Source organism: Nilaparvata lugens, chromosome 6 (genome assembly GCF_014356525.2).
Source record: "Nilaparvata lugens isolate BPH chromosome 6, ASM1435652v1, whole genome shotgun sequence".
Taxonomy (NCBI): Eukaryota; Metazoa; Arthropoda; class Insecta; order Hemiptera; family Delphacidae; genus Nilaparvata; species Nilaparvata lugens.
In genome coordinates this window covers 35584865-35609236 of record NC_052509.1, presented here as the reverse complement: position 1 = coordinate 35609236, position 24372 = coordinate 35584865, and the positions used below count along the sequence as shown (strand labels likewise).

The 24372-nt window shown below is 33.1% G+C and overlaps 1 protein-coding gene and 1 long non-coding RNA gene across 3 annotated transcripts in view; one reads left to right on the top strand and one right to left on the bottom strand.

Annotated features, from left to right (window-relative positions):
* LOC111056780 (pyruvate dehydrogenase phosphatase regulatory subunit, mitochondrial) overlaps positions 1 to 24372 on the top strand; it is a 110369-nt gene that overhangs the window by 45323 nt on the left and 40674 nt on the right. For both annotated transcript variants that reach the window (XM_039430701.1, XM_039430702.1), the window contains one exon: positions 18496 to 18651. In XM_039430701.1, coding sequence (XP_039286635.1) covers positions 18496 to 18651 — 156 coding nt within the window. The remainder of the gene's footprint in view (positions 1 to 18495; positions 18652 to 24372) is intronic.
* On the bottom strand, positions 2300 to 4641 carry LOC111043327. The gene is made up of 3 exons (XR_005571623.1): positions 4303 to 4641; positions 3735 to 3805; positions 2300 to 2482 (listed from the first exon to the last, which is right to left on the bottom strand). It is a non-coding gene; the product is annotated as an uncharacterized LOC111043327 (long non-coding RNA).

Sequence of the window (24372 nt, the reverse complement as noted above, 5' to 3'; positions counted from 1 at the left end):
GCACATTCTTGTTCCATCAATAAAATTGTTGAAATGTTATAAGACTTGAAAGAGCGAAAATATGGAAGAGAAACTGGTTTTTGGAAAATGCATCACTGTAGAACATAAATATCTCGAAAAGTATAGGATTTATCGAAAACCTCTACCAAACAAAGTTTGTAGGAAATTTATTAAGCTTCATTTTTATGTAGTTGATTATGTCAATAGAACACATTGTTTCCAAGATATTTGCATGTAAGTAATAAGTGGAAAAAATTTAAAGGACAAAACTTGTTGGTAATTTTGTAAGCTTCAATTTTTCACAAAATACAAATTTTTATAAGATGCATAGTTTCCGAGATATATTCGAAAAATGAAAAAAATTTACTCTAAACTAAATCTACTACATACAATTATTGACGCGCCCACCTTTTATCTGTCAAAATAGAAGTCACTCATACAATGCTCACCACAGTCAATGAATACAGAACAGTGTTCTGTATTCATTCACAGTCTGTTTATTGGACTGTGAGCTCACTGTCATTCTGCTACTGTTTTACGTTACAGTAATTACGGTGCAGAAAATGGTGTTTCAGATCACCTGATCATAAAGGTTATCTTCAGGGATACTTTTGAGTCAGTGACTCGAGTGACCCAGAGCCGAACAAAATGGCGGCTGACCCGGGGCAGACTAGTGATCCCATGGAACGACAACCAGACATCGACCGGTCGATGTTGTTTGGCGCGTACTTTTGAATATTCGGATGGCGCGAATATTTGAATAAAACACACACACACACACACTGGTGTGACACTAAAAGTAAGTTGTTTTGCAAAACAAACATGGCTCATGCTGTAATAAATGAGTTTATTCTAGGAGAATTGGATAAGGAACAGAATAACAATAATAATAATAATTATTATGATGCACCAAACATTGTAGGGCCAGTTGCTGCGGTTGTTGTGGAGGAATTGGGAAATCCTTTAAGGGTTTTTAATGAATTATTCTAACAGGAATTTAATAATACGAGACCTCACAACTTGGGTTATTTTGAAATTATAATATCTCTTTATGATATGAGTGAGTTTAAAAGCCATTTTAGAATGTCTTAGCAAACCATGCAAATAAAAAATTCCATACTATTATCATCAGAATCTTTCCATTGAAATTTTGTAAACATGGTTAATGTAGCATTATTCTATTCAGGTCACCTACCGAGAACATACCAAGTGGGTCGCGGTGTAGATTTTGGATTCTTGTTTAATAATCATTATATATTATAGGACTATATTTTTTGGCGTCATCAAAGAGACCACTGCACTAGTCTTCATTCAATGAAAATAATACCATTTTCCCTAAAAATATATTTTGGCTGCTTTTAAATTGTATAAAAATGAAAGAAAAACTGATTTACTTTCGACATTTTAAAAGAAACCAAAATGAGTTTAGAAATAGAGCCAACATTACATTTTCTAAACCAAATTTTTATAAAAACATTTTGAGAGACTAGTTTCTGTTGTTGCACCATTTCTCTCAAGTTGTTACTCATTTCAAGTAACTGGTTTGTTATTTTATTCGAAATGACTATATCATTTTTTATAATGAAATCAGTGCTGTAGACTATTTCAAATTATTATCATTTATTTCCAATGACCAGGCATTCCTGGATAGATCGATCACGTCTTCAGTTATAGGATGGTCATAGTTGACTAGACCCAACTATAGGCCCGCCACAACGTAGACCCACGCTAATACATGAAAAGCAACCCACGCCGTGGGATGTTTTGTAAACCATTGCTAAGCCTCTCCAGACATCTGTGTAATACATGCAATGAATAATCCACTTGTCAGCTGATTGATTATGAATAATTCTATAGCAATGGTTTACAAAACATCCCACGGCGTAGGTTGATTTTCGTGGATTAGCGTGGGTCTACTTTGCGGCGGGCCATATGAGCGTATAATAGAGGTACTGTAAGATATAGGCCATACGAAAAACCAAACATGGTGTATTTCAAATCGAAAATTGGTGGATTGTTTGTTTTTTTATTAAATTCCAATTTTACAAAGATTAACATCAACATTTTTAGGTGCTCTTAGAAGTTATAGGAAGGAGAATTAATCAGCCTGCAAATATAAAAATACCTCTTGAGGAGAAAATACTTTTTACAGTGGATGTTGAGCAAACCAGAGACATTCTTAGCTGCTGATGACAGATATAATTTTTCTAAAGTACTGCTCATAGAACATTCCATGAGATAGTGGATGTCATTGCAGCTTCAGTAGATGAACATGGTCGACACTCTTGCAGCAACAAAAGTCATCTCTGATGTAATTAATAATAATAGCCTTTACCAACTTCATAACTTGTGCTTGCTACATAAGAACTTCCTTTAATACAAGATTATCACCGGGTTGTACAACGGTCTGTTAACTTTTAATCCCAAATAAATTTCACTTTTGTTGCATCATTAGTCCACACATGACCCTCTGTGGTGACTTCTGTAACATAAAGAAAACAATGATATTAAAACATCATTAAGTAGTGAACATGATTGACTTCCATAAGGTAGGTCTACTAAGCATTATGTTATAATTACAAGTAGTGCAGTCTATATACAGTGGTGCTTGCAAAATACATTGTAGTTCTTAATTTTCAATATGTTATAAATCACTCTCAAACAGGCTGTATCAGTGCCACTTTTTTGAAGTTGTCTTTTGAAGGAAACTTCAAGCTTGGCTACAAAATCTTACAGAAGCTTGATTAAATTAGACCGGAAGAGTAGCTCAAATTATGTTATAATCACATATAACATAGAAGAAACGCGTCTATAGTGAGGTCACGTTATATTGGCAGTAGAGTAATATAGAAGAACAACGTTGCCGATTCTCTGCATTTTATAGCTGATACCAGTATATCTTATGTAATTGTTCATTCTTCTTTAGAACAATCAATTTATTGTACTCATCAAGTGAATTTACTTTTCAATAAATAATACACTTGCATAATTAGATTGAAAATTTTGTTAATAATTAACAATTATTGATCATATTTCAACATTGTAAAAAATCTGGCAAAAGGATAGCAACACCAATGTTAATCAAATACTGACTATCCTAGGAAAAATTAAAGGTTACAAATTTTCCTAAACATTTTATTCGTCTCACAGTTTTAGAGATTTCTCTATACTGTAGTCTTCTATGTTTTTCTCTGAATCTTCTTTAGTATTGACGAAAAGACAGACTTCTTTCAATTGTGGAGTAGCTTGGTTTAAGTTTTCAAAATGCAATGGGTTTAAAGCTGCATATTATACACCAAAGTTTTCACAGATTCTTCTATAAAAAAGTTGTTGATTATCTTTAAAAATTTGCTGTTCTCAAGAGCTGTCAAAATTTTCGCTAAGAAAGCATAGTCTGCATGGACTTGTAATGAAGGAAAATTTTGTTGGCAACTTTCTCAGTGTTTACAATGTATGGAAAACAAAAATCATGTTAGATAGAGGGATTTTTACAAGTTGAGGAAGCAATTTTGCTGTAATTTTAACATATTGCCATAATTTGTTAAAAACTTTGAATGACAACTCTAATGTAAAAGCTCCAAGTTTTTAGCTTGGTGTAAATTATCACAGTATCTACAAAAAATAGCAGCAGAATATGGTAAAATTATTTATACCAATGTGACTACTATCACTAATCGTTATTACGGTATGTGATAGAAATTATATTATAAGAGGATTGCATGAAAGCGCCTTACCTGCTGCTAAACCATCCATCTCGATGTGGCCATAGTTTTGTTTCAGATAGGACTGAAGAAGTCCAAGCTGCCTGTAAAACAAAAATCATAAAGTTTCAGTACTTGAGCTATTAAATTTAAATTAGGCCTATTCCATAGAATAACAAACTTTCTAATGAAATGAAAATGAGTGAAATTAGGTTTAAGTTTATGTTTAGCCAATTAAGTATTCTGAAATTTGATAATGAAATTCTATTTATTTTTTTAATAAATTATGCCATAAACAAAATACGAATAGGTATTGAGGTTAAACAGCTATAAAAATCTTAGAAGAAACAGAAGTAGCCAAAATCAAAAGTAAATATTTCAATGCTATTTAAATGGATCATAAACTTTCATGACCACACAGAATAATATTAACAAAATATTATATTATTTATTTTATTATTCACAATTTCCTTGATGAACACTAAAAAGCCTACTGTAACAGTTTTGGATACCGTAGATCACGTCATGAGCACAAATATATTTTAATATAATAGTTATACTAAACTAATAATATTGTCAAAAATTCAATTAATAAACTTACCAGCCAATAATGTGTAAATTTCCTCCTTTCCAATTATTTTATAAAATATGCCTTCAAAAACAAACTCATGTTTGTATTCGTAATAATCCTCCATATTTGCATTTAGTTGTGTTGTTTACTTGACTGCAGACCAGAGCAGACGACGCGAAACTTTCAACCAATAGGAGCGCTCCGATTCCGGGTGACTCGAGCTAGAACTTCGTAGCCCGTACTATTTGGTCGGGTCACGATTCCTGACCCGGGCTAGAAAAATCAAAGATGGCGACCGGGTGATGAACTGTCAAAAGCTCCCATGAAACGCGGGTCACCTAGCTCGAGTCACTCGAGTCATTGGAGCAGTGTATCGCTGCAGACACACGAAGTCTGCTATCTCTTCATAGTGAATGTTTTAATAGAATCAACAGTTGCCAACAGTTTGCAATTGAATAATCTTATTTTCTCGAATTTCGAGCTTATTTTCAATTTTAGGTGAAAATGTTACGAAACATTAATTGTAGAGATTTTCATGCTGAATATGAATTTGATCAAAATCGTTGGAGCCGTTTTTGAGACATTGGAAATTTAGAAATTGGGGTACCTTAATTTCTTTCGGAAAGCAATACTTACCTTACCTATGGTAATAGGGCAAGGAAAGTAAAATATGTATTACAAAAGAAGAAATTATAATAACATTTATACAGAAATGTTCTATCTAATCACAGTAAATTGATATTAATTCCCAAAGGGAAGGCAAAAATTTCCCTCACAAAGGCCCAGTTGCACAAAAGCCGGTAAGATTTTAATCCTGATTAACTTCACATGAACCAAATCAGAGAAGACCATTTCAAAAAGATGGATCTACTGAAATTAATCAGGATTGAAAATAACCCGGCTTTTTTTGCAACCGGCACTAAGTACGTGATTAAATGATTACAAAAGTTCAACAGCTGAGTCATAATTTTGACACTGTTCACCACACATGAACTCGCTCACTCACTTCCATCACCAACAGACAACGAAATAATTATTATCAGCTGTTTTTCCAAGGATGATAATGGAAATAATTCTGTCTCTCTCCCACACAGGCACACGCATCTTCTGTTATCGAGAGACGACGAAATTATCATATGTTTTCCAAGGATGAATTATACTTTTAATGTCCTTCAGCAAGTTTTCCAAGGGATGAGACCTAGTTCAATCCAATCTTTATATTATAAACCTACTATGTTCTGAATTTCGTGAGAATCGTTAGAGCAGCTTTCGAGATCCGGTGAAATACAAACATAAAAAGATCTAAACATCCAAACATAAAAACAGTCGTTTAATAGTAGGCTATAGGATAACACGGACTTTTCTTAAAACTTAGAGAAGCCCGTATAATGCACCACAGCCTAATCTATAGATCAAATAGGCCTATCAGTACTATATAACCAATTTTCAATAATCCTTCAGAAAGAAGTTATTTTCCATAGGATTTAAACAAGCTAAGTGTTGTTGTCCAAAGAAAGTTATTCCCAACATTATTTTGTTGAGAGCTCGGTTTTGAACTTATCAAGTGTTAAAAGTTCAAAGATGAAACATAGGTCCTAATAAATAACTTGATTGGTGTTATAAATGATGAAAAAACGAATATCGTTCAAATACCAAAATTATTATATTGCCTGAGTTCTGAGTACAAGTTAAAAAAGCGCAAATTTGTATAGAACAGTTCACACCGAGCTTACTCCAGTATTTCCTAATACCAGATTATTCTACTTTAAGGAAATATGAAAATAATTGAAAATTGAAAAACTTCTGTTGAAAATAACATCAACAAACGTGATACTATAATCCAATTATTTTAAATACAGAGCAAACTATACAAAAATAAATAAAGAAGCATAGATATGCCTACACAATTGAACCACAAATTTATATTATTTAGTGTACACACTACTCTGTTTCAGTTCTATTCACTGGGAGAATGCAAACATTTCCAACTACCAAAAATTTAGTGTTCACATTGAATTAACAAAAGTAATAGTATAATAGAACAGTATGACATTGACAACGTTTGGCACAGTGCAATCGGTCACAAAATCAGGAAGCAAACCTGGACGAAAGGAGTCCCCAGCCAGTCCAAGTCGAAGGAGACAGCTACCGAAACTGCCCCACTCCTACCTCCCCGATACTTTACGCACGCACGGTGCTTGCGCACGAGCCCAAGTATAAACATTGGCTTGTTCAAGCAATTAACGTTTCTAAACGGATACTTATAATGAGAAACAAAAAATTGCATTGGCTGGCGAGTTAAAACCCAATTATGCTAATATAAATAAGAAACTGAAAATTTCACTGTAAAAAACAATAAATAATCGATATTTTGTAGAAAAACAAAAAAAAACATGAATATTTTGTAATTAAGATTAGACCACTTGAAAGAGCATATTTTGAAGATAATTGTCCTAAAGTTTCATTGCTGTGGTGTTTATTGTTTGCATTTGCAGGAAGTACGAAATATGCTCAAAATGTACACTTCAAGGTCACACATAGGCCACAATATTTTTTTTTATTTTTTTCAATAGCATATTCGGTTTTGACTCAATGAACTTTAAAGCTTTCAACAAAAAAAAGTTGAAATTTTTTTTTGTTCAAACAGCCTAAATTATCAAGCTTCAGATACAATTTAAACAAAAAATTTCGAGTGGAAAAGATTGAGCATGAGAATCTCTACAATTAATGTTCAGAAACATTTTCACCTAAAATTAAAAATAAACTCAAAAATCGAGAAAATGTGATTATCCAATAATTGCAAACTATTGATTCACTAGATTCCCAGGCTTCAGATACAATTTAAACAAAAATTCCAAGTGGAAATGATCAAGCATGAAAATCTCTACAAGTCATGTTCAGTAACATTTTCACCTAAAATTTAAAATAAGCTCGAAATTCGAGAAAATGTTATTATTTCAATTGCAAACTGTGTTGGCAACTGTTGATCCTATTGAATCATTCATTATGAAGAGATAGCAGACTTCGTGTGTCTCTAGCGTTATTGTACTGTCACCAGCTGGCTTGGATCTTTGAATAGTAGACTTGAGATGCGCGCGAACACTAGCGTCAGGTGATCAATTTTCATAACAGCAAGGAAAGTTGTGTGAGTGCGCCACACCAGATTTTTGTAACATAATTTCATAATTAACCAAATCATATGCTTTTGTCAAATCTGTTGCAACAGTTATGACAAATTTATTGTCATTTAAAGCTTCAAATATATTTTCTGTTAGTTTTTCTAATAAATCTATTGTTTTTTTTTTAATAAACCCATATTGAGCATCATTTATTATGTTCTGATTAATCAGGTATTGATTCAATTGCATACAGATGAAATGTTCTAGAATTTTCATAATTACTGAGATTGATCCTATTGGCCTATAAGAACCTAAATTTTTCTTTGTTCCATTCTTGAAAATTGGTTTGAGATGTGTTATTTTTAGACGCTGAGGTATTTTCCCTGTTTCAATTATCCTCTTAATCAGATGCATCAGGATCAGCTTTAGATAGAAAATGTTATTTATGATATCTTTGGGCCTAATTTTGTCAGGTCCTGCAGATGATCTATTGTTTAGTTTGTTAATGATAATATAAAGTTGATCTTCTTTAATTTTTTTAAAATTCATACTCATCCTATCCCCAATTGTATAGTTACCTTCTTTTAATTGTGGTATTATATCAAAGTGTTGCCCGTCCATTTCTGTCGTAATTTCTTCTATTTTTTCTTTAAAACTGTTTTTAAATTTCTCTGTTAGGTTCATAATTTGATGATCTTCATTGATATTGGAATTTAACTTAATTGATTCCTTTAGAGACGGCCTATTCTTCTTATTTATAAATGATTTCCCAAATTTTCTTAGTATTGTTGGAGTTATCATTGAAAGCCCTATAATAATATTTTCTTTTCTCATTACGAATCATGTCTGTTAACTTATTTCGTATGTTTCTAAAATGATTTCTCAAATCCACATTATGTTTATCTCTTTTAATCATTTGCCATAAATAGTTCTTTCTCTCTATCATCAGCTTAATTCTATCATTGAACCAGGAATTATGTAGTTGCTTATTTTTTTGTTTAACCTTTATTACACTTTCAGCATATATATTTTCGAACCTCTGGACTATATCATTACAAATATCTGATGGTTCTCTTAAGTCTAGAATCGGCCACCAATTTTCAGTTTGAATCAATTCATTCACTCTCCCCGTTAAAATGACACTTTTATATTCATTTTCCATAGTCTGGTGTGTACCATCTGTACATGTTTCTAACAGTTTAATCCCTGTCCAGTAATGGTCTACAATTTTGCTTTCCATCAGTGGCGATCGGTGCTGTAAAAAGTTAGTGAAGCACTAATTTGTTGGTGGGGCGGGGGGAGGGAGGTGGTTGTGGTTTGTTTGTTGTGGGTAATTTTCCTTGACCATGGGTGTAATATTTCCTTTTACTCATTCTTTTTTCTATTGAAGCATAATCTCACTGTAGACTGACAAAAGATTTCCTTCTAAACTTGAAATAACATAAAAACTCTGCATTACAATTTATTATTATCAAGAGATATATCTAAGAATAATATATAATTTAAAATAAACTCACCAAAGTTGATCAAGTATGTAGTCAAGTATGTTCCATTGACTTATGTATTCACTTATGCACTTGATTATTGTAAATGGAAATATATAATACAATGTTGTTGTTAGCATATGGCTTGGATTGTGGGGAGTCCCGTAGGAAGTTCCACTCCGCCAACATAACCACAATCTCCCATGATGGAAAACTGTAATACTTATTCTTAATTTCACCTGAATTTCAATTGGAAAAATCTTTTGATTAAAAAAGCCAAAAACACAAAATGAAACACTAAAATCACTAATCCACGTCCGGAATCTAAAAATAATTTAGAATCTTAGAATCTTAAAATAATTTATAACACCAAATTTTCAACACATTGTATATTACAATATAGTTCCCTTGATTAATCGAACTTTCTACTTCATTATGCCTCCCAAAAGCCAATTCTTGTTTTCCCAAGAAGCAAACCGCATTAATAAGTCTCTTAAGTAGATCCCGGTTCCACTTGACTATTTTATTATGTTGCAAAATTGCCTGTTTCAATTGATCATCTAAAGCAGTCTCTATACTGATCTGACCGAAAGAAGCAGCACACAATGAAGCACGTATGTGATTCACTGTTATTTCATGAGAAGCAAGCAATTTGCTTAAATTCCCAAGGTGTTTGAATCCACTTTCTCTCCATGAAGTATGTCTATCCCTTCCAAACAATAAACAATTCCAACAAAATAGTGCATTCAACGTTTCACTTCCAGCTAACCATTCACACTTTTTATAATTATTCGACTGAAAATGTCTTGTAAATTTCCCACAATTTTGCATCAATTTTGGGAGGTTAGGTATTGGTCTTCCAATGTTCATAAGGTATTTTTTCTCCTCAAAAGAACGAGAGGAAAACGGAAGTTCCAGAAGACTTTTAATTACACAAGACATACCTGGATTTTATAGCCTAATTAAACTATAACTTCACAAAATATCAACTCATTCAACAAATATCAACTCATTCTTAAGTTTTTGATTTACAACCGTTGCACTAAATAAACAAACTTTCTCACACTAAATAGCCTAATTAAACTATAAGCCTAATGTATTATTGCCTAATAGAATATTAATAGCCTAATTAAACTATAACTTCACAAAATATCAACTCACTCAACAAATATCAACTCATTCTTAATTATTTGATTTACAACCATTGCACTAGATAAACAAACTTTCTCACACTACAACTACACACGTGCAGTCGACGCAGTTGTAAAGTTTGAAAATTATCAATGCCAACTGAACTGAACATGGACAGAAATGAGAACTGAATGAGAACTTCAGATGTTTCATCGTGATTTTTAATTTTATTAGATTTTTAGTTTGCTTTGCGCTGTCAACTTGTCAGGTTGGCAATGCTCGGAAATTGAAATCACATTCGGCCAAGATCGGCTATCTTCGTAGCCGGGCCCCTGCTAGCTTATTCCACAGCTTTATTCCCACTTCCCCCCAACCTTTGTTATCCAAATCATAGCAAGAGCATATGAAGCAGGTCGAGCTCTGCTTCCTTTCACCATTCAACCAACTAGCAGCTGGGCGGTGAGGCGCTGACATTCAAATCAAAGCAGTTGATAATCATTGATATATTGAGCATTTATAATCAACTTATATTCCAATAATTCGTATTATACTATTAATAATTCGCACGATTCAAATTAAATTTTTTGGGATTTTTGTTACTGAAGCAGTGCTTCACTTGCTTCATTTGACCGCTCGCCACTGCTTTCAACCAAAAATGAAATATAAGAGTTGTTAGGATCTAACTTTACATTAACATGATCAAGGCATGATGATACAACTGTGTTACCATATGTTTCTTCTCTAGTTGGCTTTTGTATAGTATTGTATAAACCATAAGAGTAGAGTACACTTATATAATTATTCGAACCATACATATCTGACAGGTAACATAATTATATTTATATCTCCTACCATGATAATATTTTTTTCTTGACTCATTCTTTCTAATGTTAAAAAACTCTCTAATTCTTCATTAAATAGATTCACATTATGATTAAGTGGTCTATAAATAGCTATGATTATTATTGTCGTATTTCTAACACCAAACTTTAAAGATATTAATTCAGCTGAAACAAAATCTATTTCATTTTTCTCAACTTTAATACCTTCTTTGTGAAAAATTCCCAATCCACCCCCCCCCTCCCATCGGACCTACATTTAAATAGACTTTTAAAATCCTGAATTCCATAAAAATTTGTTTCTTCACTATTAATATTAATTTCGCTAAGCACAAGAATATCTATTTCATTGATTATACTGTTATTTTCTGCCCTTAATGTATCCCAATTTTTTCTGAGCGATCTAATATTGGTGCATAAAATATTTAGTTCATTTACTGTCTTTTTCTTCTTCAAAAATTCTTTGGACTGATTCAAGTCTTGAAATACTCAAAAAACCCTGTCGTTATTGAAATCTTCTTATTTTAATTGGAATAATAATAATGATAATAATAATATAAGGTGAATTTAATGTGAAAATTAAAAAAGTAAAATGGGAAAATAATGTAAAAAATCAATAAATTCATAAAACACGTAAATTTGGAGGATGAGCCAGAGGGTGTCCCCAGAACCATGCGCGGGTTCTCATTCATCAGGTTAAAAAAATTAATTAATAAAAATTATATAAATAAATAACCTTAGTTGATCATTTTCAAGTGAAAATTTTGTAATGATGTGAACTTAACCATACTTTGGACATTTTATTAGACTAAATTTGGGAATAGACGTTTTCGGTTGGCATCTGTCTTTTTCATCCCGCTCTTGTGTTTCAATGTATGAATACAAAAATAACTACAGATCAATTAATAGGAAAACAATGTAATTAACATATAATTAGAAAATAAAAAATCTGGTGTGGCGCACTCACACAACTTTCCTTGCTGTTATGAAAATTGATCACCTGACGCTAGTGTTCGCGCGCATCTCAAGTCTACTATTCAAAGATCCAAGCCAGCTGGTGACAGTACAATAACGCTAGAGACACACGAAGTCTGCTATCTCTTCATAATGAATGATTCAATAGGATCAACAGTTGCCAACACAGTTTGCAATTGAAATAATAACATTTTCTCGAATTTCGAGCTTATTTTAAATTTTAGGTGAAAATGTTACTGAACATGACTTGTAGAGATTTTCATGCTTGATCATTTCCACTTGGAATTTTTGTTTAAATTGTATCTGAAGCCTGATAATTGGGAATTTAAAATCAAACTTTGCATAGACGGGGCGGAGCTCCTGGAATTTTCACAGATATGGGACATGTGCAGTTGATAGAGCTTATCAATGAATATTTTAGGTATAAATTTGATCAAAATCGTTGGAGCCGTTTTCGAGAAAAACGCGAAAACCCCTGTTTTTGACAACATTTTGCCATTTTCTCCGCCATATTGAATTGCATTAGATCGCCTTATATTGTAAGGACCTTAAGTTCCAAATTTCAAGTCATTCCGTTAATTGGGAGATGAGATATCGTGTACACAGATGCACATACACTCATACACATACACACACACACACCACACACACACACACAACACACACACACACACACACACACACCACACACACACACACACACACACACACACACACACACACACACACACACACACCACACACACACACACACCACACACACACACCACACACACACACACACACACCACACACACACACACACACACACACACACATACAGACCAATACCCAAAAACCACTTTTTTGGACTCAGGGGACCTTGAAACGTAGGCCTATAGAAATTTAGAAATTGGGGTACCTCAATTTTTTTTTGGAAAGCAATACTTTCCTTACCTATGGCAATAGGACAAGGAAAGTAAAAAATCAATAGAATAGGTATTCGTGGAAAGCTATTCAACTTGTTTGTAAACTATTCTGAGAATAGAAAAATCATGTTAGTATAGGTGAATATATTATTACCGATTATGATCAATCCTGTGGACTAATTCAGGGCAGCATTTTGTCTCCTGTTCTATCAATTTAATCTGTATGTAAATGATTTAGCTAGTCTCCGTTTCAAAAGTAAGGTGCTGCAGTATGCAGATGACAACCTGCTATATATGACACACAGTGATCTAAGAATCGGCCTAAGATACATGCAAGAGGATCTCAATTTGGCTAATAAATATTTTTTCAACAACGGCATGAAGATAAATTCACAGAAAACAAAGGTAGTTTGTTTAATTCAGAAATCCTAGAATTAACGCAGGTTTGTACAATTATAAATTAATTTGCCATAAAGTAGAATGTCTAAGAAATCTTGATTTGAGAAACATATGCGGGTGTCAGCATTTGGAATTCAGTAAGAATATTAAGCATCTAGGAGTTGTTTTTGATGCAGACATGAAATTCAATTCACACAGTAATAGGATGCTCGAATTATGAAAGCTGCTTTATACAAATGCTCTAGAATTAGCCACTGTTTTCCAATAAATATTAAAAGAGTTATCTATGATTATGAGTTTCTCTATGATTCAAAGTATAGTTATCTATGAGAGTTTCTGATTAACTCTATGTTTATGATTCAAAGTATAGTTATCTATGATTATGAGTTTCTCTATGATTCAAAGTATAATATTCTATGGTATTACAATTCATAGTTTAGCACCAGTGTATTTGAGACAGCCATTGTATGATGTAATTAGAAGAGAAGCGAACACATTATTTTAATGGAATCGAGCTTGGAATATTGGGTATTATGACACCAGAATCTCTCGCAAAATACACTGATTTGTCTAGACATTATTTTGAAGATGAATTCAGGGAAATAAACGAAATAAGTTATGGTTTGAGAAATGGGGTATTTAGAGCACAGCATTATAATAATAATTATGGTAAGAACGTATTAAAATGCAGAATTCCTTACCTGTTGAACGATTTGCCACCAGAATTGAAAAATTTACAAATAAATGAAATAAAAACTAAACTTAAGAATTATTTTATAGGAAATATTGAATAGAAAGATATGTTGAAGATTATTATTAATATTCTAATAGGTTAGTTAGTAGATAGGTTAGTTTGCTCATAGTATACAATAGTAAAATGCAACATACAACGGGAAATGGAAAAGAAAAAACTATGGATGAATAAATAAATAAGAATGATTTTAATATCGTAAACAAAAAGGTGCTTTAGAAGCAGTTAAAAATGATTAAGAGAGTGTATATTACAGTTTGTAGTATAATAGAAGTGTTTTATTGAAGCTTTGAAGGTTAAGTTTTGTTTTCGCATTCTATGACTGTGTGTGTGTTGTAATATTGTTGATGTGCGTGTTGGCTCAGCTGTTTACAGCCACCTAAATGCAAGAGACAATAATGTCTGCAAGGTTGAGCACCGATTTAGTAGAATTATAGTTAGTTTAGATTATAGAGTGACTAATGTTGTGATTCAAGTGGTAGAAATTAGAACTTTGAACATCAAATCCCAGATGGAAACTATAATAGACTTCTAATTTAATTTATTGAACACTTTACAAAAATTTTCATTTGTAGTATTATTTTAGAATGTATAACTATTATGATGTAGTATGAAATTTGAATACTCCTCAATTAGCTCTAAGCTAGAGGAGCAACAAAACACTGTATGTATATGATACTATGTAACTTACTTTAAATGAAATAAATTGAAATTGAAATAAAAATTATTATTATTATTATTCTACAACTGGGGCCTGTTTCACATAGGTACAAGTAGGTTACAAGTCTTGTTGCCAACCATGGTTTTGGAGAACAGCTGATTACTAGCGTTTCACAAAAGCAGAATTTTGTAAACTTGTAGTTACAATGAATTTTACAAGTGATTTACAGATCTACAGTTTACAAGTGATTTGCTTGTTACGAACAAGTGTTTCACAAAGATTTTTATTGTAGCCAAAAATTTTTATCGAAATTACTTGTTTGTAACTATGAAATTTCTACAGAAGTGGAAAGCTATGCAAAGGATTTACAAGTGATCATGAAAATTATTTTAAATATTCAATAAATATTTCTAATAATCAAAAATGCCCTATATTCCTCTATACTTCATTATTTTGAAAATATATGCATTGGGAAATTGAATTTAATAAACTTCCAAAATAGTTATATATATATATAATATATATATATATATATATATATATATATATATGTGTGTGTGTGTGTGTGTGTGTGTGTGTGTGTGTGTGTGTGTGTGTGTGTGTGCATTCATAGGCCAAAATTAGAAAAAAAAACATAATTTTACACTTAATATTTTAAAAATACTAATAGAATTTAGAAAGTTCTGGAGCCACTGACATTCATCTTTTCCAGCATCATGAACTTCTGTCAGCCCTCCATGATAGGAGTGTTGTGGACACTCAGATATTAGGTGGTTCATTGATTGAATTTGTCCACATTGGCACAGAGGATCAGAGGTGTATCCCCATGCTGTCATCAGCTCAGCATACCTTCCCACCTGCGTCCTGAACCGGTCAAGGCCACACCACTCTCTACGTCTCAGCTGGGTGCCAGGAACAATGTCATTAGATTCATCCACAAGGCCTTTGTTCCTGACCTCTCCCTGCAACCATCTCAGTCTCCATAACTCCCTTGCACTTCTAATTTCCTCCTGCTCGTCAAGTCTCAAGTATCTTCTTGACTTGAGGCGCCTTGGTGCAGGGTTAGCCAAATCTCTAGAGACTGTGAGATCCTCATGAATGTGTTGCAACTGGGAAATGAACTTGTTCTTCTTCTCCAACCTTCTGAGATCTGGAGGCATGATGTTACTAAGCACAGGCAACCACTCAGTCTCTGTTGGTCTCAATGTCCCACTAATCTTCCTCATAGTTTCATAGAAAACTGTATCAATTTTCTCAACATGTCTGCTGCGAGCACAGACAGAAGAGCAGTACTCCCCTGTACTGTACAGAAGTGCAAGACTTGATGTTCGAAGGGCATTCATGTCACAACCCCAGGTTGTTCCCGCAAGTTTGCTGATGATATTTAGCCTTGTCTTCAGTTTATCTCTCAACCCCTGCAGATGTTGTCGATATGTGAGAGATCTATCAAGTCTGACTCCTAGGTAACGGGGAGCTTCCTGATGAGATATTCTTTTGTCACATAACCTGAGATCAATTGTCTTTTTTGCATGCTGGTTACTGAGATGGAATATTGTTGAGACTGTTTTGGACGGGTTTGGCTTCAAGAACCACTGCTGGAAGTATTCTGCCATTAACTCTAAGTCCTCATTCAACACAATTTGGAGCTGTTCAAAATTTCGACCTTGAGTAACAAGTCCAATGTCATCGGCATAAATAAACTTGCGTGATTGAATAACAGGCAGGTCTGCAGTGTAAACATTGAACAACATTGGTGAAAGAACCGATCCTTGAGGTAAACCATTTTGTAATCTTCTTATAGTGCTGAGTTTACCATAAAGAGACACTCTGCATGTACGGTCTCTCAATATAGCTCCAAAGAGATTGACGGTTGCCTTGCATTTCAGGATCATTGCTAACTTCAAAAGAAGACCAGATCTCCACACTGTCAAATTCCTCTATAGGCTACTTCATTATTTTGAAAATATATGCATTGGGAAATTGAATTTAATAAATTTCCAAAATAGTTATTAATGTATCACCTCATAGGTTATGTGTACTATAGTATATATACACAGTATAATATCGTATACATTATATATAGTACATATACTATATATATACAGAGTACATAATACTGTGTAGGTTACAAATTCAGCAATCAATGAAGTAGACTGTACAAAAACATTATATTGCTCTCAAATATTTTCAAAGTAATTGTTGAAAAGTACAATAGTAACCTTTATGAAGGATGAAAAAAGAAATTATCATGAAAACAGGTTATGTTTACTATTGAAGTACTTGTAGACTTGTAAAATTATAAACTTGTAGATCATAAATTTTTGTTAAACGTGAGTACTTGTAAACTTGTAACTATAGGGAGGTCCACGTTATAATGGCACTGTACGATTGACAATACTGTTGCTGTCCTCAGATAGCGCTATCTCTCTCTAGCTTTGCAATGTTGTCAGTTTGCCAGAATATTTTATTTTCACTTTTAACAGTGACTATACAAAAGTAACTCAGCCACCATTTTTTCTTCATTTTATCAAAATACTTTGGTACCGAAGTCGTATAATTGATTTAAAATGTATTTTTAGAACAATCAAATAATTTTCAGACATTACCGTATGAGAAACACAAATTAAAATACCTGAAATGACATTTTAAAAGTTGATAACTAAACATCCTAGACTTCATCCATGCTTAAGTTAGCCTACACGTTTAGGATAGATCTACTCGTACCGGTATAAATAATATTGAAAGATTATTTCAGAATTATTTCCATTGAAATTACTTATTTAAAAAAGAGTTTCTATTTTTCTATCATTTTTAAAAGAAATTGGAATAGAATACCTACCAAATAAGTTAATTTCTGTTGTTTTGAAATTCAGATTGGTCTATCACAGCTTTTTAAATGTGCCGCCATTTCCGGTTAGTATAAAAATAAAAATCTGATCTTAGTTATGGAAGCAAATTTTTGAATAAAATTTTGAAAATATATATTTTATTGATTAATTTGACATTAAATTGATTATTTCACCAAGGAAATGATAATTATTATTAGATCAAATTAAATGGGATGAATTGAGTAACAGCTGTGTACAATCAGTGGTAAAATTGAGAGACTTGGCATCGTTTTTCTCCTATCTTTCTTCTCTGCCATTATAACGTGGACCTCACTATACAAGTACTTGTCCGTAACCATGGTTGGTAACAATACTTGTACCTTTGTGAAATAGGCCCCTGGAGACCATCACAATATTCCAAATTGGTCAATCTGTTGGGACCCACGTCTGTTTCTTGTGGATCAGTCATCGTCATCCAGACAACATATCTGCATACCAATACCCAATGACATTGTGCTATTAAACACAATCATCATCATATTATTGTAACTGTTGCTGTTTTTAATATCTAGTATAATATTATCAATGATTAATCAATACCCCTCACATTTACTGAATCATCTATTTAAAAAAATCAATGCTTATTCACGGAAATGTTCAACTTTACAAAAATTCTTAATCATTCCTCGGAATCTTCCAAACATATTGGCAATCCGAAGAACTAGTCTTCACACACAGACCTCAGGTCCATGTGAAGATCATTCCTGAATAAAAGCACTGTCGGTTCACGACTCTTCCCTGATGAATTCAATCCTGATGAGTTATGAATCTCAATCATGATCAAAACTAGGATTAAGATTCTTGAGGATCATTTTCTATTTGTTTTAATTTCAACTATTTTGTTTGAGTTTTTTATTGTACAATAATATTATTCTTATGTATGAGTTCATGTAAGAGTTTGTAGAACTGACAACAGATTGTGAATCATATTGTTTTGCTTTTTATGAGGAATAAAGATGTTTTTGAATTGAATTGAATTTAGTTATATTTACATATATTTCAATTTAGTTATGAAATAAATGAATAAATAAATGAGTATGTTAATTTAATTACTGTTCTGTTTGCCAGGTTTGCATTATGGCCTTCAGTACCCATTCACAGAGTTCAAGACTGGTCGCAACATTCGCATGTCTCCAATCTACCCGAAGCTGATGGATGCTGGTGCTGTCTTCAATCAGGTTATGGGCTATGAGAGACCGGCATGGTTCGATCCCTCGTTTGGAGGTTAGGCAAACTACTTATTCAAGAAAATTATTGCTTAATTCTTATACCGATAAAAAATTTTGTTAAGAATTTTATAGATCATAATAATTATCCTTAGAGAACTGAGGTGTTTCATCACTCATCATGGTATTTTTTTTTAACTCCGACTATATTTTTTTTAGTCTTGTTAAAGCATAATGTACTTTTGAAATAATTTAAAATCATTATCCTCATCAGTTTTGTGCACTAGGGCAGGTCCATACATTATTCATCCTTCTCCATTCCTCTCTGTCCTGTGCTATTCTCTTCTAAAAATACTTTTTTGAAGTTCAAAGTAGAAATGCACCGTTCTGAGCTCATTATAAACTCGCGAAGTTTGATTAGAGTTTTGATTGAGAAGCGAGAGAGAAATGTTTTTTTTTGTGCGGGCGCTCTCTTATCTAGCAACTGGCAGATAATAGTTTGAAAATTTCGTTTACAGTGAACAGTGCTTGTTTTAAATTGTATTCTGCTTATTATACTTCGACTTTACATTCGTTTAATTTTAAAGCTGTTATTAGTGTAATATCACAACATATGTTCAATAGTGTGTTGGAGGCTGTAACTGCTCTATCGAAAATGTCTTGTAAAATATGTTCAAAATCGGTGCGTGATGCTAATAACGATTCGACCACCTGCAATGACTGTCATGCGAGTGTTCATGCCAAGTGCGTAAATCTCACGATGGACGATCTCAAGTATATGCAACAGAATAAGAAAATTTGGCGGTGCGAGGATTGCTCCAAAGAGCGGCGTAGAAGCATAGCGTTGGAAACTACAGCGGCTGAGGGTGAGTTAAGCTTGCAGGACGTTGTTAGGTTGTTGAACAGAATACGTGAGGATCATAAGAGACTTGAAACCGATCTAGGTAACTCGATTGAGGCGTGTCATCAAGCAGTAGATCAATTAGCAAAGGACTACAAACTCCAAAGTGAAAGATTGAACAAGTGTCTGGGGGCTGTTGAATCTTCTAAGGGGGAAATTGTTCAGTTGAAAAACGAAAATTCTACTCTAAGAGAGCAGGTTGAAGATCTCGAGCAATATTCCCGGATTAACATGCTTGAAGTGAAGGGAATTCCTCAAGAACCCAATGAAAATCTGGGGTCAATAATAAGCAAGATGAGTGAAGTCCTGGGTCACAAGTTGAGTACGGATGCTATTGATGTCTGCCACCGAGCGGGAAGGAGGATGACGTCGGAGGAGGGCAACGTATCATCACGTGAGGGACCGGCGCATATTCTCGTCAAATTCGTCAAGCGGACGGATAAGGAGGCGATTCTCAACAAGCGGAGAGTGAAGAGGGATTTCTCTACTAGACATATGAATGGACATAAGATGGACACAGCATATACATAAATGAATGTTTGTCACCAAGCCGGAAAAAGGTCTTCGCCGCTGCGAGGAATGCTTGGAAAGCGAAACAATTCAAATATATGTGGATCAGAAACTGTAAAATACTGATAAGGAAGGAGGAGGGTTGTTCTGTGATAGAATTAAAATCGAGTGAGCAGCTACGGAACTTATTTAAGGTATGACTTACGAACTGATAAATAATCGTTTCTCATAAATTATCTATTCCAATATAACAATAAAATCTAATGGAGAGTACTGTAAGTGAAATTGTAATTATTCATCAAAATATTCGTAGTATGCGACAGAATTTTGATAACTTTCTTGCCAGTTTAATGCAGTTTCAGTTTATGCCCTCTGTAATAATATTGACAGAGATATGGATAGATGAAAATGAAGCTAATTCTTACCAAATTGATGGGTATACAATGGTAGGTTGTTATAATCATAATTACCGAGCCGGAGGTACTGTAGTTTATTTGAGTAGAGATGTAAAATGTGAGACAAAAAAGGTTGATTTATTATCAGCTGACTGTATTTACTGTCAGTGTTCATGCCAAGGCTTATTTTTTTCGTTCTTGGCGGTATATAGATTACATCTATATTCACCGGGATTGTATATAAACGAGATAAAAGAATTCCTGATAGAACTGAATGAGATAGAAAAATATCCCTAACCATTCTTCGTTATTGGTGACATAAACTTGAACCTATTATCTAATGAGAATATCGTAGATGAATATAGAATAATTATGAGTTCTTTTGGATTTGATTCATTGATAAATGAACCCACAAGACTAGTTAACAATACAGGATCGTGCATCGATCATGTTTTTGTTCAGTTCACTAAGACTAGATTAAATAAAAAAATAAACGATATAGAAACTGAAATTTTACATTTAGATATAACCGATCACTCATTGGTAAAGGTAAGAATACAATACGAAAAACCAATTATAAATCAAATTACATCAAATGAAACAAACGGGAAAAGTAGAATAGACCACAGAAAGCTGAAAAACATGTTAGCAGCAACGGTATGGAATAATGTTCTAGGAGAAACAGAGAATCGTAATGTTGAAACAGCATGGGAAAAATGTATTTCATACTTGCAGAAAACAATTAACGAAACTGTAACAACTAGGGAAACTATAAAAAATAAGGGGTTAAAACCAAGGTCAGAGTGGATTACACAGAAATTAATCAATAAAATACAATTTAAAAATTCTCTATATAAAAAATATCAAGAGCAACCAAATAATCCGATAAATAAGAAAAAAATATTTAAAATATAGAAATAAATTGAGAAATGAAATACGTATTTCCAAACAAGAGTAGATTTCTTAAAGCTATTTGAAACTTGCAAAAGCAATACTAAAGAGCAATGGAAAATTGTAAATAGATTGTTGGGGAGGGGGGAAAAAAGAAAGACAATTGAAAAAATAACACTTCAAAACGGTGAAACAATTGAGGGTACAAAAGAGATAGCTGATAGTATAAATAAGTACTTTCTTTACTATTGTAGAGAATAATAGACCTAAATTAGAAAACTGTTTGCAAGATCAAGTACTGGCTGATGTTTTCCCAATACAATATCAAGCTGGATCTATGTTCATCCAGCCCGTGAATGCAGAAGAGATGCAGATCATAATAAAAGATCTCAAGATGAATACTGCACCTGGAGTGGATGGTATCTCGACTCAAACAATTAAAGAAATTCTAGATTACATCCTAGACGTTTTAGTTGAGCTCTGCAATCTGAGCTTACAAAAAGGTGTTTTCCCCGAAATATTAAAAAAATCCGTAGTAATCCCAATTCCCAAAAGTAGCAGAAACATAAACATTGATAACTTTAGACCAATAACACTATTATCAATATTCGCTAAAATACTTGAGAGGGTGATGAAAAACAGGATTCTGAACTACTTAAATTATAGAAAATTCTTTAGCAAGAACCAATTTGGATTCCTTCAAGGTAGAGGTACTGAGGAGGCAATGAAAAATTTGCTATCCAAAGTAAATAACAGTTTCAATGAAGGCTTGAAATGCTCGGCAATATTCCTGGATATTTCGAAAGCATATGATTCGATTGAACACGATTTGCTTTTGGAGAAGCTAGAGAAAATAGGCATAAGGGGAGAGGCAAATGAATGGTTTCGGAGCTACCTTAGAAATAGATTCCAACAAGTAAATAGTGAGTTGAGCGACTTGGGGTTAGTTAAGTACGGCATTCCGCAGGGATCGGTTTTGTCAGCAGTTCTTTTCCTAATTTATGTGAATGACCTATGGAATGGAAAGCTTTTGGGCGAAATCGTATCCTTTGCGGATGACACGGCTATTTTCTACAACGGCCACAATGAATTAGCAATACATGCTAAAATGCAAGAAGATATTAAGTGTATTCACTGGTGGTTTTGTAGGAATAAATTACTGCTCAACGCAAATAAGTCGAATTTAGTTCATTTCAGGCTCAAAAATAACAAGTTGAATAATACTTTGCCATTACTAAAATACCATTAGTTCAATTGTGAGGATACCTTGCTTGATTGCCATTGCGATTTGATAAAAGAAACAGATTGTGTCAAGTACCTTGGTTTGCTGATAGATAATAAACTTTCATGGTATGATCATATACATAAATTAAAATCAGAAATGTTAATTTCCATAAGGAACTTCTACTTTTTAAGAAATATGTGTCCAAGATATTTTCTAGTACATTTGTATCATACTCTGGTTGAGTCAAGAATTAATTATGGACTCATATGTTATGGAAGTGCATATACAACAAATTTTAAACCTATTATTGTAGCACAAAAGCATTTTATAAGATTGATTTGTGGCAAGCCAAGGATCGAACACTCGCTACCCCTGTTCAGATCCCTTAATGTATTACCAGTCACATATTCCTTTTTGTTTAAAGCAGTTTTGGATACTTTCAAAAATAAAAGTCAATTGACAACACAAACCCATATCGCTGATTATAATGTACGCTATAGAAATAGAGTTCAATTACATAGACCTAGGCTTGAGCATAACAGAAGATTTTTTAGATATGTAGGTGGTAAGCTTTACAATGCCTTGCAACCTGACTTACAGGAGTGTCAATATAGCCAAATAGAAAAGGCCAGATTAAAAAAATTCATTGTTGCGATTGATGATAGACAGTTGTTTTTATGAAGGTTTTCTTGCTCGAAAGTTGATATTTTGTTTTTCATGTTTGATTTAGTTTTTGTATGGTTGGGAATTTGAATTATTTATGTAATTATATTGTGCCATAGCACTTATATTTTGCGTGGCTTCATCTGTTGACTGAAGAATAGATAATTATCATTTGGAATGTGCTGCCCGCACGGAGAACTGTTTAAATTGCAGTATAATTTATTATTTTAGTTTAAATTTTTTTTCTCTTGATTCATTTTTAAAATTTTGTAGTTTCTTAAGATGTTGTATACTATTAATGTAAGACTCTCTATATTCCTTCTTTCATTTTTTTCTATCTTTTGTTTGATCATTTTCTATTGTGATTAAATATACGAAGAAAGGCCCCACACAGGATTACCTTTGGGGCTTCATTTAGACCAATGGTCGCCAAACTTATGAGCCTATGAGCTAGAATAGCATTTTTATAAATTTTCTAGTGAGCTACCAAGGAATATTAGAATAAAGAAAGTATCTTTCATCGCCTATAAAGATACATTTCTAGTGTTGAAATCTAATCTCATAGCAAAAAGTATAACAAAAGTTGAAATGTACATTTCAATGAGAACAGTGGAACTCTTTTTGGCCATCAAGTATTTTCTTGATGTTTGTAGTGAACGTTGGAGCCGCCATTCTGATGCAGTTGTCAAAACGTTCATCAGTCAATCTGTTCCTATATCGATTTTTTATGAATTCCATACTTGAAAAAGATGTTTCACACAAGTAGGTAGAGCTGAACATAGCTTTCAACCTCAATGCAACTTGAATGATGATTAGATATTTTTCTTTCGGGACTTGAGGCCAAATATTTCCAGTTGTAGAAAGTGATCTGAGAGACAAGATCATTTTAAAAATCCACAAATTCCATTTCAACTGAAGCCTGATCTCCACCAAAATGTTTTCTACAACACAACCTGCAAAATCTTCTGCATCGATCTCTACAAAAGGAGAGTTGACGAATTGTACCATATTCGATATGCTTTCAAAATCTTGAAATCGTTGATCAGAGTATTGTCTCAAGTTTGAATTGTAACGTATTCTTGGTTATTGCTGTGGAGGAATTTTCTCGTCATTGATTTTCCTCAGACTGGAAAAGTGTTCATATTCAAACTGGACGACATTCTTTTCCCACATCTCAAGCTGCTTGGAAAACTG